Genomic DNA, 17,048 nt, shown 5'->3' on the forward strand with positions numbered 1-17,048 from the left:
TATGAGAGACAATGACATGATCAGCCCTTGTCTAGACTGTTGAGGAACAACTTACTATTTTATTTCTTTTAGTATTTGTTGTTGTTATTGTTGTTACTCTGTTTGTTCTACTTAATACCACTGGTTGAACTCTGTAATCAATGCACAATCATTCTTAGGCATTTAAAATTAACAGAACCGTGATCTCTGTTAAATATAGGAGTGAGAATAAGAGAGGGAGGAGATATATAGGTTGGCACATGCTCACTTGGACTTACCTCCAATGGTGGAACTAGAAATGTGCCAGGGGATTTCAACTCAATCTTATCAAGGAGGCATGTACAAATGCCAGTGATAAGTATAAATACACAACCGATCAAAAAGATAGGGTAAGTGTCGAAGAGATTTCACAAATAAGACCAGTGTAAGCAAATAATGAAGGATAGAATTAAAAGGGAGAGAATGATCCTGCAGGGGAAGCAGGACACACAGCAGACTCATAGAATGGCAAATGCCCAAAACAGCACTCCTGCCTCAGAATCAACCCTTGGGACATTCGGATCTGGCTAAAAAGCCCATGAGAGTCTCACAGGCATGGAAAGCCATGACACGGTGGCAAAAACAACCTAAATGAAAGATCCTGGTGAAAAAGACCCCAGCAGAAGGAACAAGCCATCAAGGAGGGAGGCCCCTTCCTCCGAATGGAGAAAGGAACCTCCATTGTGATATGGCCTTGACTAAACAAGTTCAGAGTTGGTGAACTCAAGGGGCTTCCATAGCCTACACAGCTCATGGCAAAGCCTCAGGTGATTGCTGAAGTCATGAATAAGAGTGCCAATTGTTAAATTAACAACGGGAGTCACTGGGTACATGCTCCCCACGTAGGATCTCTGTCTTTAATGTGTTTTACTATGAAACTTAAAAACAACACTACTAGTCGAACAATACCCTATACCTTGTGCGGTTGTGTGAGTGCAGCCTGCTGAAATCCTTGCTTAGTATATACTAAGTTGATCTTCTGTATATGAAGGTAATTGAAAATGAAACTCGATGAAGGGCGGGATGGGAGAGGGAGTGGGAGAGGGGAGGGCCATGGGAGGGAGGGAGGTTGTGGGGGGGGGGGGAGGCACAACAATACAAAAGTTGCACTTTGTAAGTTACATTTATTAAATAAAAAAAAAACTGAAAAAAAGAAGGATGTTGAGAAGACTCTTAATTTGTAGAAGGATTAAGAAGAAAACAAAGCAAAATTCTCATGATAGCAGGATATAATTGATTAAGGTTTAAAAATCAAGAATAAAATATGACTTATTTAGAGACCTACAGCTAAATTCAAAATAATGACCTAATAGGAAAAGTCAATGAAGTTGGTTTTGGGATAATGTGGAAAGAAGGGTGATGAACACTGTTTGTTGTTTTAAAGATCTATTTGTTTTTTTGAAAGTCAGAGTTACACAGAGAGAGAAAGTGAGGAGCTGCGCCAATCCGAAGCCAGGAGCCAGGAGCTTCTTCCAGGTCTCCCACATGGGTTCAGAGGCCCAAGGACTTGGGCCATCTTCTACTGCTTTCCCAGGCCATAGCAGAGAGCTGGATCAGAAGTGGAGCAGCCGGGACTTGAACCGGCGGCCATATGGGATAAAGCCCTGCAGGCAGCGGTTTTATCCATCACACCACAGTGGCGGCCCCTGTTTTGTGTTTTTTAAGATTTATTTATTTACTTGAGAGGAAGAATTACAGACACAGAGGGAGAGACAGAGAGAAAGGTCTTCCATCCGCTGGTTCACTCCCCAAATAGCCACAACCGCTAGAGCTGCTTCCCCCAAACCAAAGGTCTTTTTATTTATTTGAAAGGCAGAACTGCAGAGAGAGAGTAAAATTGATTTTCCATCTGCTGGTTCAATCCTCAAATTCCTGCAACAGCCAGCTCTGGGCCAAACTGAAACCAGGTGCCTTGAACTCCATCTTGGTCCCCCACATGGGCAGCAGGTGCCCAAACACCTGGATCATCATCTGCTGCCCTCCCAGGCACAATAGCAGGGAGCTGGATCAGAAGCAAAGCAGCTGGGACTGTGGTATTGCTATATATAATACCACAGTAGTGGCTTAACCTGCTATGCCACAACCCCAGCCCGTTGCCCTCCATTTTTTCACTCTCTGCTCCTACCTTGCAATGCTCCCCCCACATCCTCTCCACTTACACTGATCTCACCTCCAAGACACAGGTCTAAACTTTCCAAATTGGAAAGTTTTCTCTGCTTCCTTAAAGTAATTGCTTTTTGTATCATTCAATATTTAATCACTTACTCTCTTTTGATATTTACTAACTTTGAACATTTAATATTTTCTTATTTATTTATTTGAAAGTCAGAGTTACACAGAGAAAGAAGGAGAGGCAGAGAGAGAGAGAGAGAGAGAGAGAGAGAGAGAGAGAGAGAAGAGCTCTTCAATCCGCTGGTTCACTCCCCAAATTGGCTGCAACGGCCGGAGCTGAGCTGATATGAAGCTAGGAGCCAGGAGCTCCTTCCAGGTCTTCCGATATGGATACAGGGGCCCAAGGACTTGGGCCATCCTTCACTGCTTTCTCAGGCCTTAGCAGAGAGCTGGATCAGAAATGGAGCAGCCAGGTCTCGAACCAGTGCCCATATGGGATGCTGGCACCGCAGGTGATGGCTTTACCCACTATGCCACAGCTCTGGCACCAGTATTTTCTATTTATCATTTACTATTTACTATTTTATGTGTGTTCATGGCAGTTATTTTTTACATTTCCCACCAAAACTGAAAATACTTCTTGGCACCTCCTTCATAAATATTTGACAATTGGCCAGCGCCGTGGCTCACTTGGCTAATCCTCTGCCTGCGGCGCCAGCACCCCAGGATCTAGTCCTGGTTGGGGCACTGGGTACTAGTCCCAGTTGCTCCTCTTCCAGTCCAACTCTCTGCTGTGACCCGGGGGGGCAGTGGAGGATGGCCCAAGTGCTTGGGTCCCTGCACCCGCATGGGAGACCTGGAGGAAGCACCTGGCTCCTGGCTTCAGATCAGTGCAGCGCCGGCTGTGGTGGCCATTAGGGGAGTGAAACAACGGAAGGAAGACCTTTCTCTCTGTCTCTCTCTCACTGTCTATAACTCTCTGTCTCTCTCTCTCACTGTCTAACTCTGCCTGTCAAAAAAATTTTACAATTATTTCAATTATACAACTCAGGATCTTTTTATTTTTTAAGATTTATTTATTGATTTGAAAGTCAGAATTGAAGAGAGAGAGAGAGAGAGAGACAGAGAGAGAGAGAGAAAAGGGAGAGATCTTCCATCCACTGGTTCACTCTCCAAATGACCACATGACTGAGACTGGGCCAGGTGAAGCCAAGAGCCAGAAGCTTCATCTGAGTCTCCCAAGTAGGTGCAGAGGCCCAAGCACTCGGGCCATCCTCTACTGCTTTCCCAGACACATTAGCAGGAAACTAGATTGGAAGTGGAGCAGCCAGGACTCAAATTGATGCCCATGTGGGATACTGGCACTGTAGATGGTAACTTATAGCTATCATTAGATCACTCTGTTTCATTTCTGGACAGTTACTGAGTCTATCTTGTTCATCTCTGTGTCCCCTGGGCTCAGCACAAACCCAGCAGAAGGTAGGGATTCTATATATTTGCTGAATAATTAAGGATAAAGGATTAAGAATGTTGGTGATTAGAACTCAAGAAAGAAACAAAAGCTGGTGGGAGACAGTTGGGGACAGGAAGGTTCTAAAGAAACATAGAAAAAGTAAAACCTCAAAGCAATGAAACTCATAATTCAATCATTATCGATTGATTGTGTGCTCATGGACGCTGAGGGGCTCATACTCTATCAGAAAAGGAGGGGAAAATTATTAAACTACATAACAACCTTGCATCTGGATCATAAGATAGAGCAAGGGACACGTGTGTGGAGCCATGGTCACAGATAAAGTAGGCAGCGGCATATGGAGTGTGATTACAGAAAGCCTGAGGGCCAGGATAACAGTTTAGTCTCAATTAAGGGAGTTTTCTATTTTCTTAAAGCCACTATTCATCATAAACAAGAAAAGTAGTATTGCCATGTCTATATGGTAGACTAAATAAAATCTGTGGTGCAGCGAGTTGAGCCACTGCTGTGATATTCACATCACTTACACAAGCTGGTTCAAGACCCTGTTGCACCACTTCCGAATCCAGCTGCCTGCTAATGCCCCTGGAAAAGTAGTGGAAGACGGCTCAAGTACTTGGGCTTCTGACTGGCAGCAGATTTCTCAACAGAAACAGGCCAGGGGAGAATGGAGAGACACAGTCCAAGTGCTAAAAAAACCTGCCAACCCAGAATACTTTACTCAGCAAAATTCTCATTCATAAATGAAGGTGAAATGAAAACAATCCAAGACAACAAAAATTAGAAGAATTTGTCACTAACCGGCCAGCCTTACAAATGATACTTACAGATGTACAACACACAGAAACAGGGACAGACAACCAGCATCATGAAAGAATGTGAAGGCAGAGAAACTAGTAAAAGAAAAAAGGAGGGGACTGGCGCCGTGGTGCAGCAGGTTAACACCCAGGCCTGAAGCACCGGCAAGCCCATATGGGCGCTGGTTCTAGTCCCGGCTGCTCCATTTTCAATCCAGCTCTCTGCTATGGCCTGGGAAAGCAGTAGAGGATGGCCAAGGTCCTTGGACCCTGTGCCCGCGTGGGAGACACAGAAGAAGCTCCTGGCTCCTGGTTTCTGATAGGTGCAGCTCCAGCCATTGCGACCAATAGGGGAGTGAACCATCAGACAGAAGACCTCTCTCTCTCTCTGCCTCTCCTCTCTCTGTGTAACTCTGACTTTCAAATAAAATAAATAAATCTTAAAAAAGAAAAAAGGAGGGAGCTGGCGCCATGGCACAGTGGGGTAAAGCTACTGCCTGCAGCACCGGCATCCCATACGGGTGCTAGCTTGAGTCCCTGCTGTTCTACTTACAATCAAACTCCCTGCTACTGGCCTAGGAAAGCAGTGGAAGATGGCCCAAGTGTTGGGCCCCTGCACACATGTAGGAGACCTGGATGAAGTACCTGGCTCTTGACTTTGGATCGGCCCAGCTCTGGCCATAGTGGTCATTTGCGGAATAAACCAGCAGATGGAGGACATTTGTCTGTGTGTGTGTGTGTGTGTGTAACTCTGCCTTTCAAATAAACAAATAAAAAACAAACAAAAAGGAAATGGAAGCATTGGAAATATTTATTTAAAAATGGCAGGACAGGCCGGCGCCGTGGCTTAACAGGCTAATCCTCCACCTTGCGGCGCCGGCACACCGGGTTCTAGTCCCGGTCGGGGCGCCGGATTCTATCCCGGTTGCCCCTCTTCCAGGCCAGCTCTCTGCTGTGGCCCAGGAGTGCAGTGGAGGATGGTCCAAGTGCTTGGGCCCTGTACCAACATGGGAGACCAGGAGAAGCACCTGGCTCCTGGCTTCGGATCAGCGCGATGTGCCGGCCACAGCGGCCATTGGAGGGTGAACCAACGGCAAAAAGGAAGACCTTTCTCTCTGTCTCTCTCTCTCACTATCCACTCTGCCTGGCCAAAAAAAAAAAAAAGGCAGGACAAAGGTCATTATTTATCAATAATAACCTTAATGTAAATTGAATTCCCCAATTAATTAATTCTCCAATTAAAACAATTAATTAATTCCCCAATTTAAAAATGCAGATTGACTGAGTGGATAAAAAAAAAGACCGATCTATAAGCTACCTACAAAAAAAGAATACATTACCAATAAAGATACACAGAGATTGAAAGTGAAAAGATGGAAAAAGATGCTACATGCAAATGGAAATAAAAAATGAGGGGCCGGCACTATGGTGCACTGGGTTAAAGCCCCAGCCTGAAGCACTGGCACCCCATATGGGCACCGGTTCTAGTCCCCGCTGTTCCTCTTCCAATCCAGCTCTCTGCTATGGCCTGGGAAAGCAGTGGAGGATGGCCTAAGTCCTTGGGCCCTTGCACCTGCGTGGGAGACCCGGAAGAAGCTCCTGGCTCCTGGCTTCGGATCGGCACAGCTCCAGCCATTGCAACCATCTGGAGAATGAACCAGTGGATGGAAGACCTCTGTCTCTACCTCTCTCTGTAACTCTGTCTTTCAAGTAAATAAAATAAATCTTTAAAAAATAAAAAAAAAATAAAAAATGGGGAGTAGCTATACTCATATCAGACAAAATAGACTTTAAGACAAAAACTGTTAAAAGAGACAAAGTGGTCAATTAAACAAGAAGATGTGGCTATAGTAAATGTATATGACCCAATGCTGGGACACTCAGTTTTAAAACAAAGGTTAATGGAGCTAAAGGGAGACATAAGCTCCAATACAATAATAATGGGGAACTTCAACACTCCACTTTCATCAATGAACACATGAACAAGACAAAAAAAATCAACAAGATATTAATAGAGCTGAGGCCAGCACTGTGGCATACAGGGTAAAGCTGCCAGCTGCAGTGCCAGCATCCCATATGGGCACCAGTTCAAGTCCTGGCTGCTCAACTTTTGAGCCAGCTCTCTGCTATGGGCTGGGAAAGGAGTGGAAGATGGCCCCAGTGACTGGGCCCCAGCACCCATGTGGGAGACCCGGAGGAAGCTCCTGGCTCCTGGCTTTGGATTGGCACAGCTCCAGCCGTTGCAGCCAACTGGGGAGTGAACCAGTGGATGGAAGACCTCTCTCTGCCTCTCTTTATCTTTCTATGTAACTCCAACTTTCAAATAAATAAATAAATCTTTTTTAAAAATTAACAGAGCTAATTACACTATAAACTGATAGATAACTACAGATCTCTCTCTTTGCCTCTCCTCTCTCTCTCTGTGTATCTCTACCTTTCAAATAAATCTTTAAAAAATATATGGGATATAGAAAAAGCAGTGTTAAGAGGGAAATTTATAGAAATAAATTGACAGAAAATTAACAGATATAAAATAAATGATTTAACAATTCATCTTAAGGACCTACAAAAACAAGAACAAACCATACCCCAAATTAGTAGAAGGAAAGAAATTTTAAAAGTTAGAGAATAAACAAAATGGAAATTTTAAAAAGCTACATAAAACATCAGTGAAATATAGAGCTGGCTTTTTTTAAAATAAACAAAATTGATAAATCATTGGCCCAATTAACCAAAAAAGGGAGAAGACCCAAATTAATAAAATCAGGGGTGAAAAAGAAGATGTTACAACTGATACCACAGAAATACAAAGAATCATTTGGAATTATTACAAAAAACTATCTGACAACAAATTGGAAAATCTAGGAGAAATGGATGAATTTCTGGACATGTGTATTTCCCAAAATTGAGGCACAAAGATATAGAACAATAACAAGAACAGAACAATAAACCAGACTGAAATTGAATCAGTAATAAAGAGACATCCAAGAAAGAAAAGTCCAGGACCAGATGGTTTCATAGCCGAATTCTACCAAATTTTTAAGGAATAACTGATACCAATTCTTCTTAGACTATTAAAAAGAATTGAATCTCTCACTATCCACTCTGCCTGTCAAGAAAAAAAAAAAAAGAATTGAAAGAGAGGGAACCCTTCCAAACTCATTCTATGAGGCCAGCATTACCTTAATTCCAAAACCAGAGAAAGATACAACAACAACAAAAGAGAACTATAGACCAATATCCCTGACTAAAAATGCAAAAATCTTCAACAAAACACTGACAAATCCAACAACACATCAAAAAGATCATTCACCTAGATCAAGTGGGATTTACCACAGGGATGAGGGATGGTTCAACAAAAACAAATCAATAAATATGATATATCACATCAATAAGATAAAGGATAAAAACCATGCAATTATCTCAATAGATGCAGAGACAGCATTTGATAACCTACAACATCCTTTCTTGATAAAAACCTTTAAAAATTTTGGATTTAGAAGGAACATCCTCAGCACAATAGGACAAACCCACAGCAAGCATCATATTGAAGAGGAAAGAGCTGAAAGCATTTCCACTAAGATCTAGAACCAGACAAGGATGCCCACTATCACCACTATTATTCAATATACTTCTGGAAGCTTTAGCCAGAGCCTTAAGTCAAGAAAAAGAAATTAGGGGCCAGCGTTGTGGCACAGCAGGTTAAAGTCCTGGGCTGTAGCGCCAGTATCCCATATGGGCACCGGTTCTAATCCTGGCTGCTCCTCTTCTGATCCAGCTCTCAGCTATGGCCTGGGATAGCAGTAGAAGATGGCCCAAGTCCTTGGGCCCCTGCACCCATGTGGGAGACCTGGAAGAAGCTCCTGGTTCCTGGCTTTGGATCGGTGCAGCTCTGGCTATTGCAGCCATCTGGGGAGTGAACCAGCAGATGGAAGACCTCTCTATTCGTCTCTACCTCTCTCTGTAACTCTGTCTTTCAAATAAATAAGATAAATATTTTTAAAAAAAGAAATTAAAAGGATAAAGATTAGAAAGGAGAAAGTTAAATTATCCCTGTTTGCTGATGACATGTCTATATAGAGGGGAACCCAAAGACGTCACTAAGAGACTATTACAACCCAAAAGAGAATTTGGCAAAGTTCCAGGATATAAAATAAGCACACGGCCGGCGCCATGGCTTAACAGGCTAATCCTCCACCTTGCGGCGTCGGCACACTGGGTTCTAGTCCCGGTTGGGGCGCCGGAGTCTATCCCGGTTGCCCCTCTTCCAGGCCAGCTCTCTGCTATGGCCCGGGAAGGCATTGGAGGATGGCCCAAGTCCTTGGGCCCTGCACCCGCATGGGAGACCAGGAGAAACACCTGGCTCCTGGCTTTGGATCAGCGCAATGCGCCGGCCGCGGCGGCCATTAGAGAGTGAACCAACGGCAAAAAGGGAGACCTTTCTCTCTGTCTCTCTCTCTCTCACTATCCACTCTGCCTGTCAAAAAAATAAAATAAAATAAGCACACAAAAATCAATAGCATTCTTCAACACCAACAATGCTGTGGCTGAAAAAAAAAACTTGTAAGATAAGTTCCATTCACAATAGCTACAAAAAAATTAAATACCTTAGAATAAGTATAACCAAGGATATGAAAGTTCTTTACAATGAAAATTATAAAACATTAATGAAAGAAATAGAAGAAGACACACACACACATGCACACACACAAATGGAAAAATCTTCCATTTTGGATCGGCAGAATTAATGTCATCAAAATAGCCATACTATCCAAAGCAGTTTACAGATTCAATGTGATCCCAATCAAAATTCTTAACAGAACTATAAATAAATACCCTAGAGTTCATGAGGAAACACAAAAGACCTCAAATAGCCGAAGCAATCTTTTTTTTTTTTTTTTTTTTGGACAGGCAGAGTGAACAGTGAGAGAGAGAGAGACAGAGAGAAAGGTCTTCCTTTTTCCATTGGTTAACCCCCCAATGGCCGCTGCGGCTGGCGCACTGTGGCCGGCGCACCGCGCTGATCCGAAGCCAGGAGCCAGGTGCTTCTCCTGGTCTCCCATGCGGGTGCAGGGCCCAAGCACTTGGACCATCCTCCACTGCACTCCCGGGCCACAGCAGAGAGCTGGACTAGAAGAGGAGCAACCAGGACAGAATCCAGCGCCCGGACCGGGACTAGAACCCAGTGTGCCGGCGCCGCAGGTGGAGGATTAGCCTATTGAGCCACTGCACCAGCCCGAAGCAATCTTAAACAATAAAAACAAAGCCAGAGGCACCACAAAACCAAATTTCAAGACACTCTACAGGCAGTTAAAATCACAACAGCGTGGTACTGGTACAAAAATAGACATGTAGACCAGTGGAACAAAATTAGAAACCCCAGAAAATAACCCATGCATTTATTATAAGCTAATATTTGACAAACAAGGTAAAATCACTCCATGGAGAAAGGGCGGTCTCTTCAACGAATGGTGTTGGGAAAATTAGATTTCCACAGCAGAAGCATGAAACAAAACCTTACATCCCATACAAAATCAACTCACAATGGATCAGTGATCTAAACTTAAGACCTGAGATCATCAAATTACTAGAGGAAAGCATAGGGGAAATGCTGCAAGATATTAGCCAAGGCAAAGACATCTTGGATAAGATCTCAGAAACACAGACAATAAAAGCAAAAATAGACAAATGGAATTACATCAAGCTAAGAGGTTTTGCAAAGCAATGGAAACAATTAACAAAATGAGGATGCAATTGACAGAATGGGAGAAAATATTGCAAGCTATGTATCTGATAAAGGATTAATATCCAGAATATATAAGGAGCTTAAGAAGCTACTCAACAGCAAAACAAGCAGTCAAATTAAGAAATGAGCAAAGTGGGCCAGCGCTGTGGCATAGTAGGTTACAGCCTCTGCCTCTGGTGCCGGCTTCCCATGAGTGCTGTTTGTGCCCCAGTTGCTCCTCTTCCTATCCAGCTGTCTGCTAATGGCCTAGGAAAGCAGTGGAAGATGGCTCTGCATCCATGTGGGAGATCCGGAAGAAGCTCCTGGCTCTTGGTTTGGCTCCCGCTGTTGGGGTCATTTGGTGAGTGAACCAGTAGGTAGAAGATCTCCCTCTATCTCTCCCTCTCTCTCTCTCTGTAACTTTATCTCTCAAGTAAATAAAGATAAATAAATAAATAAATTTTAAAAAGAAATGAGCAAAGGATATGAACAGGCATTTTTTAAAAAAAGATTTATTTATTTATTGATTAACAGGTAGAGTTATAGACAGAGAGAGATGGAGAGAAAGGTCTTCTTTCCATTGGTTCACTCCCCAAATGGCTGCCATGGCCAGCGCTGCGCAGATCCAAGGCAGGAGCCAGGTGCTTCCTCCTGGTCTCCCATGTGGGTGCAGGGGCCCAAGCACTTTGGCCATCCTCCACTGCCCTCCCGGACCACAGCAGAGCTGGACTGGAAGAGAAGCAACCGGGACTAGAACCCGGTGCCCATGTGGGATGCCGGCGCTGCAGGCGGAGGATTAACCAAGTGAGCCACGGTGCTGCCCCCAATTTATTTATTTATTTGAAAGACAGAGTTACAGAGACACAGAGGCAGAGAGAGAGAGGAAGAGGAAGAGAAAGAGAAAAAGTCTTCCATCAGCTGGTTCATTCCCTAAATGGCCGCAACGGCCAGAGCTGCACTGATCCGAAGTCAGGAGCTAGGAGCTTCTTCTGGGTCTCCCACACATCTTCCACTGCTTTCCCAGGCCATAGCAGAGAGCTAGATTGGAAGTGGAGCCGCTGGAACTCGAACCAGCACCCATATGGGATGCTGGCACTGCAGGTGGAGGCTTTACCTGATACGCAACAGCACCGGCCAAATGAATAGGCATTTTTCAAAGGATGACTACAAATAACCAACAGACACATGCCAAAATGCTGAAGATCACTAGCCACCAGGGAAATGCAAATAAAAACCATAATGAAGTATTGCCTCACTCTATTTAGAACAGCTATTATCCAAAAATCAAAAAAATATAATAAATGCTGGCAAGGATATGGAGAAAAAGGTATTCTAATACACTGGTGGTGGGAATGCAATTGGTAAAACCATTATGAAAAACAGTATTGAGATTCCTCGGAAAACTAAAAGTAGATCTACCAAATTACCCAGTTATCCCACTCCTGGGTATTTTATATCCCAAGAAAATAAAGTCAGCAGATGAAGGAAATACCCACATTCCCATGTTTATAACAGCTCAATTCACAATAGCTAAGATATACAGTGAACCTGGCTGTCCATCAACTGATGACAGGATAAATAAAATGTGGTAAACACACATGATGGAATATGAATCAGCTGTAAAATAAGAATGCAGTCCTGATATTTGCAACAAAATAGATGCAACTGCAGATCATTAGGCTAAGAGAAATAAGCTAGACCCAGAAAGACAAATGTTACATTTGCTTTTATTTGTGGGTGTTAATATATAGACAAAATGAAGCTTGCATGGATGCTGTATCATTTAATATTCAGTTATAAATATTGCTTCACTGAATCATACCATCCAAAATAACAATGTATGCTCCTTTTCCACATTAACAAAAATAAGAGAATAGTGAAGACTCTTCAAGTACTAGTGATGTTTTGTTCTTTTTTTTTTTTTTAGATTTATTTTATTTTATTTGAAAGTTCGAGTTGCACAGAGAGAGAAGGAAAGGAAGAAAGAGAGAAAGAGGTCTTCTGTCCGTTGGTTCACTCCCCAATTGCCGCAACGGCTGGAGCTGCGCCGATCCGAAGCCAGGAACCAGGTGCTTCTTCCCGGTCTCTCTTGTGGGTGCAGGGGCCCAAGGACTTGGGCCATTTTCTACTGCTTTCCCAGGCCATAGCAGAGAGCGGGATAGGAAGTGGAGCAGCCGGGTCTTGAACCAGTGCCTATATGAGATGCTGGCACTGCAGGAGGTGGCTTTACCCACTACACCACAGCGCCAGCCCCATGTTTTGCTCTTAATTTGGGTGTTGGCTATGAGTATGCTCAGAGGACAGAAAACTCATCTGGACACTAACAAGCATTTCTTGGTATGTGTATTGTATTTTGATAGTTTTTCAATAAACAACAAAAAAGAAATCGATTTAGATTGACAGAAAGTGAGAGAGAGTTCAGGGAGTTTCTGTATTTCCTTCACCCAACTGCTCTAATAGTTAGATTTTACATATTTATCAGTTATTAAAAATCATGCTAGTACAACACAATTAGCTATGGATTTCATCCAGACTTTGTCAGTTTTCCCGCTGATGCCTTTATCTGCTTAAAGATCCAGTCTAGGAAACCACATTGCGTTTCTTCCTCGTCTCGTGTCTTCCTAGTCTCTGCCAACCTGGGACAGCTTCTCAGGCTTTCTTTGATACTTTTGAGGAGGACTCATCAGATATTGTGTAGATTCTCCATTCTCTTGAACAAATTTATAATTAGATGCATGATAATTTGCATACCATGTATTTTGGGGCAAGACTTTTGGAATCTGGAAGCAGAAAATTATGGTGGGGAACTGAGGAGCGAGCAGCAATGGTAACAATGGCGTGAAATCTGCTCCTGTGCCTGTCAGTAATTTCTGAGCATGACAAGAAGTTCTGTCTAACAATAGTAGTGCTCTTGCTTTCCCCACTGGCAACTCACCTGGAGCCACCTGACGCGCAGCGTGTGGAGGAGCAAAACAATAAGGAAATGCGTGAACACCTCCCAAATAAAAATGCACTGTTCTTTAAGCACATATATTTTAACATTCCCAAGTTACTTTTGATCCTCACATTCAGAGTTCTTTGATTCCACAGAAAAGCTCACTGTGGTTATATTGGTTATATTAAAATTTCTTTTGCTAATCACTGCCAAACTTTCTTTTCCACTGCACAAGCACACCTGCTGCGGTTTGAATACAGTTTGTCCCCCAGAGCTTCATGTAGTGGGACTTGGTCTCCAGTGTGGTTGTGTTGAACTGGTGGAACCTTTGAAGAGGTGGTGTTTGGAGTCAGTATTGAGGCACAGTAGGTTCAGCTGCCTGCTACATCCCATGTGAACACTAGTTTGTGTCCTGGCTGCTCCACTTCTGATGCTGCTCCCTGCTAATGAGCCTTGGAAAGCAGCAGAAGACGGTCCAGGTATCTGTGCCTTTGCCACCCACATGGGAGACCCGGATGGAGTCTCCGCTGGCTCTCTGGCCATTGTGGCCATCTGGGGAGTAAATAAGTGGATGGAAGATCTTGTTTCTCATTCTCTCTCTGTAGCTCTTCATTTCAAATAAACCTTTAAAAAAAGAGGTGATGTTTAGTGAAAAGTCATTAGGTCATGGGGAAGGCCTCCATGAATGGATTAACACTTCCTTGTGGGAGTGGGTCAGGTCTCTTGGGAGTGGATGACTTTGCTTGAAAGCAGACATTTATGAAAGTGGGCCTGGCCCCTCCCAGCGTCTGCCTCCTGTCTCACTGTTTGATTTCTTCCACACTCATCCCCACCTACAGAGCCCGCACCAAAGCTGAGCAGTTGCCAGCTCTAGAACTCTGAGTGTAATAAGTCTTGGCTCTTTATAACATACAGTGACACATGATGTGGACTATGTCAATACTTATACATCAAACTCTTTTTTTTTACCGATAGTTTTTTTTGTTTTTTGTTTTGTTTTGTTTTTGACAGGCAGAGTTAGACAATGAGAGAGAGAGAGAGACAGAGTGAAAGGTCTTCCTTCCGTTGGTTCACCCCCCAAATGGCTGCTATGGCCGGCGCACTGTGCCGATCCAAAGCCAGGAGCCAGGTGCTTCCTCCTGGTCTCCCATGCGGGTGCAGGGCCCAAGCACTTGGGCCATCCTCCACTGCCTTCCTGGGCCACAGCAGAGAGCTGGACTGGAAGAGGAACAACAGGGACTAGAACCTGGGGTGCTGGCGCCGCAGGCGGAGGATTAGCCTAGTGAGCCATGGCGCTGGCCCCGATAGCTTCTTTTTAAAGATTATTTATTTTGAAAGGAAGAGTGACAAAGAGGGGTGAGTGAGAGACAGAAAGATCTTCCATCCACTGGTTTACTCCCCAGATGGCTGCAACAGCTAGGGCTGGTCCAAGCCAAAGTGGAACCCAGGGCTCCATCCAGGTCTCCTTCGTGGGTAGCAAGGGCCAAAGCACTTGGGCCATCTGCTGCTGCTTTCCCAGGCCATTAGCAGGAGCTGAATTGGAAGTGGAGCGGCAGAGACTCAATCAGGCACTCCAATATGGGATGCCAGTGTTGCAGGCAGTGGCTTAACCTGCTCTGCCACACGCTGGTCTCTTAATTGGTTGTTAAAAAACAAAATTTAACTGGGATCACTGAAGGCCAGGGGCAGGTGTAGATGTGCCCTTGGTCTGGGGGTGGGAGGGAGCTGATCTGAGGGTGGGGCTGGGGGGGGGGTGAGAGTAGAGGGCAACACCAAAGCAGTTAAACAGGTTTTTGCTCCTCATATATTTGTTTGCCAGGGCCCGGGACTGAAGGGCCTTACATTTACACCCTATGTATACAAGAATCAGACATATAATACTTCCTTTTTTTTTTTTTAACATATGAATGCTATAATCCAGGTGCCCCAGTATGGGATGTGGGCATCCTAGTGTCTTGACTACTAGACCCAATGTCTGCTCGGAAATGATGTGTTGTTTAATAAATACGAGAACATGTTATCATTCAGTACATACGATTCCATGTACACACCTATAGATAAATCCACTTTAGTTTTTATCATGAGTATAACAGAATTTTGTAATTTATTTATAATTAAGATATTTAGAGCTTTTTTTAAAACATTTTTATTTATTTGAGAAGAGAGAGAGAGAGAGAGAGTCTTTCATCGCTGGTTTACTTCCGAAGTGGCTTCAACAGCTGGAGCTGGGCTGATCCAAAGCCAGGAACCAGAGATTTTCCAGGGTCTCCTAGGTGGGTGCAGGGGTCCAAGCACTTGGGCCATCTTCTACTGCTTTCCCATAAGCAGGGAGCTGGATAGGAAGAGGAGTGGCAGGAACTCAAACAAGCATCCATACGGGATGTGGTGCCGCGGGCAAAGGCTTAGCCTACTACATCACAGTGCCAGCCCCAATATTTAGGTTTTATATTTTTGTTATTACAGAGGTAATAATATAAAGTTCCATAACACTCAAGGTACAATGAATGTAATATTTTTCTATGTACATACAATAACATCCATACATATTCTTCTTATTTCCCAACATTGATCAAAATTACCATAGGATGACCATATGTGCTAATTTATGCTGGTTGTCTTGGTGCAATTAATTCCTTTCTTTCAAAAATATCCCAGTTTGAACAATAAACACACATATTCCTCCAATATCAATCATTATTTGAGCTCCTTCTTCATCTCCACTGAATAATATTAGAACCCAGAAGCTTATCTGGCTCCAGGAAAACAGGAAGAAACTGTAATTTAATCCATAGTGGTGGTCACTAATAATGTCAATCCTTCTGTTACACAGTTTGAAGTTCCCCAGAGCCTGGATTTTTTTTTTTTAAAGATGTATTTTATTCATTTGACAGTCAAGAGTTAGACTTTACACCCACATAGGAGACTCAGATGAAGCTCCTGGCTCCTGGCTTTGGCCTGGCCTAGACCCAGTTGTTGTGGGGAGTGAACCAGTGGATGGGAGATCTGTCTCTCCTTCTAATTTTGCCTTTTAGATAAATAAATAATTGCATCTTTAAAAAAGGTAATATTCTCTGTAGTGTTGATAAGGCTCATAATTCATTTGATAATTCCTCCATGGAGTATAGAGCCAACCAAAGGTCTTCAGTCCAGAATAAAACGACACCAATTATATTTGTTATTCTGCATTTGATGAAAAGTTCCTTTAAAGATGTATATTTTAGCAAGCCTACTATAAATGAGTTCATACCATAAACCTTAGAAAAACAATACATTCTTTTCCATATCATGACACTGAAATCCAATACCCCACACACACACACTCACGCAAATAATGGGTCACAATATGTAAAATATACTAAAGTCCAGTAAGAGTCAGGATTCAACCCATGATTGTTTTCTTTCAACAACTGTAAGTTAGCTTACACATTCCATCTGGAAAACAGATCTGCAGTTGTGTACTCTAGAACAGAGTATTAAACAGTTCAAATTCTGTTTTCTCCTCTACAAATTAGAGAATATCTAGGAATAGCAATATTTCATAGCTAAGAGTTAAACAACTTTTTATAAAGTTGAAAGTCATGTTTTTTAATTTGTACAGTACAGTCCCAGTTTATACTTCGTAATTTTTTAAAGATTTATTTGAAAGGCAGAGTGACTGAGAAAGAGGAAAAAGATCTTCCATCTGTTGGTTTACTCTCCAAAAGCCTGCAATGACCACGGCTAGGCCAGGGTGAAGCCAGGAGCTGGGAACTCCATCCAGGTCTCACACAGGGGTGGCAGGAACCAAATCAGATCCTTGAGTCATCATGTGCTGCCTTCCATGTACACCAGCAGGAAGCTGGACCTGAAGTGAGGAGTAGCCAGGCCTTGTAGCAGCCCTCCAAAATGGGATTTGGGGGGTCTCAAGTGGCAGCTTAACCTGCTGTGCCACAATGCTGACTCCGACTATCATTTATAATAGATCCTTTAAAATCTGTTTGAGAGTGA

At 43.3% G+C, this 17,048-nt stretch overlaps 1 protein-coding gene across 2 annotated transcripts in view; it reads right to left on the minus strand.

Annotated features, from left to right (window-relative positions):
- Nucleotides 1-15,253: 15,253 nt before the first annotated feature.
- ROCK1 (Rho associated coiled-coil containing protein kinase 1) overlaps nt 15,254-17,048 on the minus strand; it is a 157,511-nt gene continuing 155,716 nt past the window's right edge. For both annotated transcript variants that reach the window (XM_062201441.1, XM_062201440.1), the window contains exon 33: nt 15,254-15,393. In XM_062201441.1, the coding sequence (XP_062057425.1) occupies nt 15,369-15,393 (25 nt within the window). In that variant the 3' untranslated portion in view covers nt 15,254-15,368. The remainder of the gene's footprint in view (nt 15,394-17,048) is intronic.

The sequence above is a fragment of the Lepus europaeus genome, chromosome 9 (assembly GCF_033115175.1).
Source record: "Lepus europaeus isolate LE1 chromosome 9, mLepTim1.pri, whole genome shotgun sequence".
Classification (NCBI taxonomy): domain Eukaryota; kingdom Metazoa; phylum Chordata; class Mammalia; order Lagomorpha; family Leporidae; genus Lepus; species Lepus europaeus.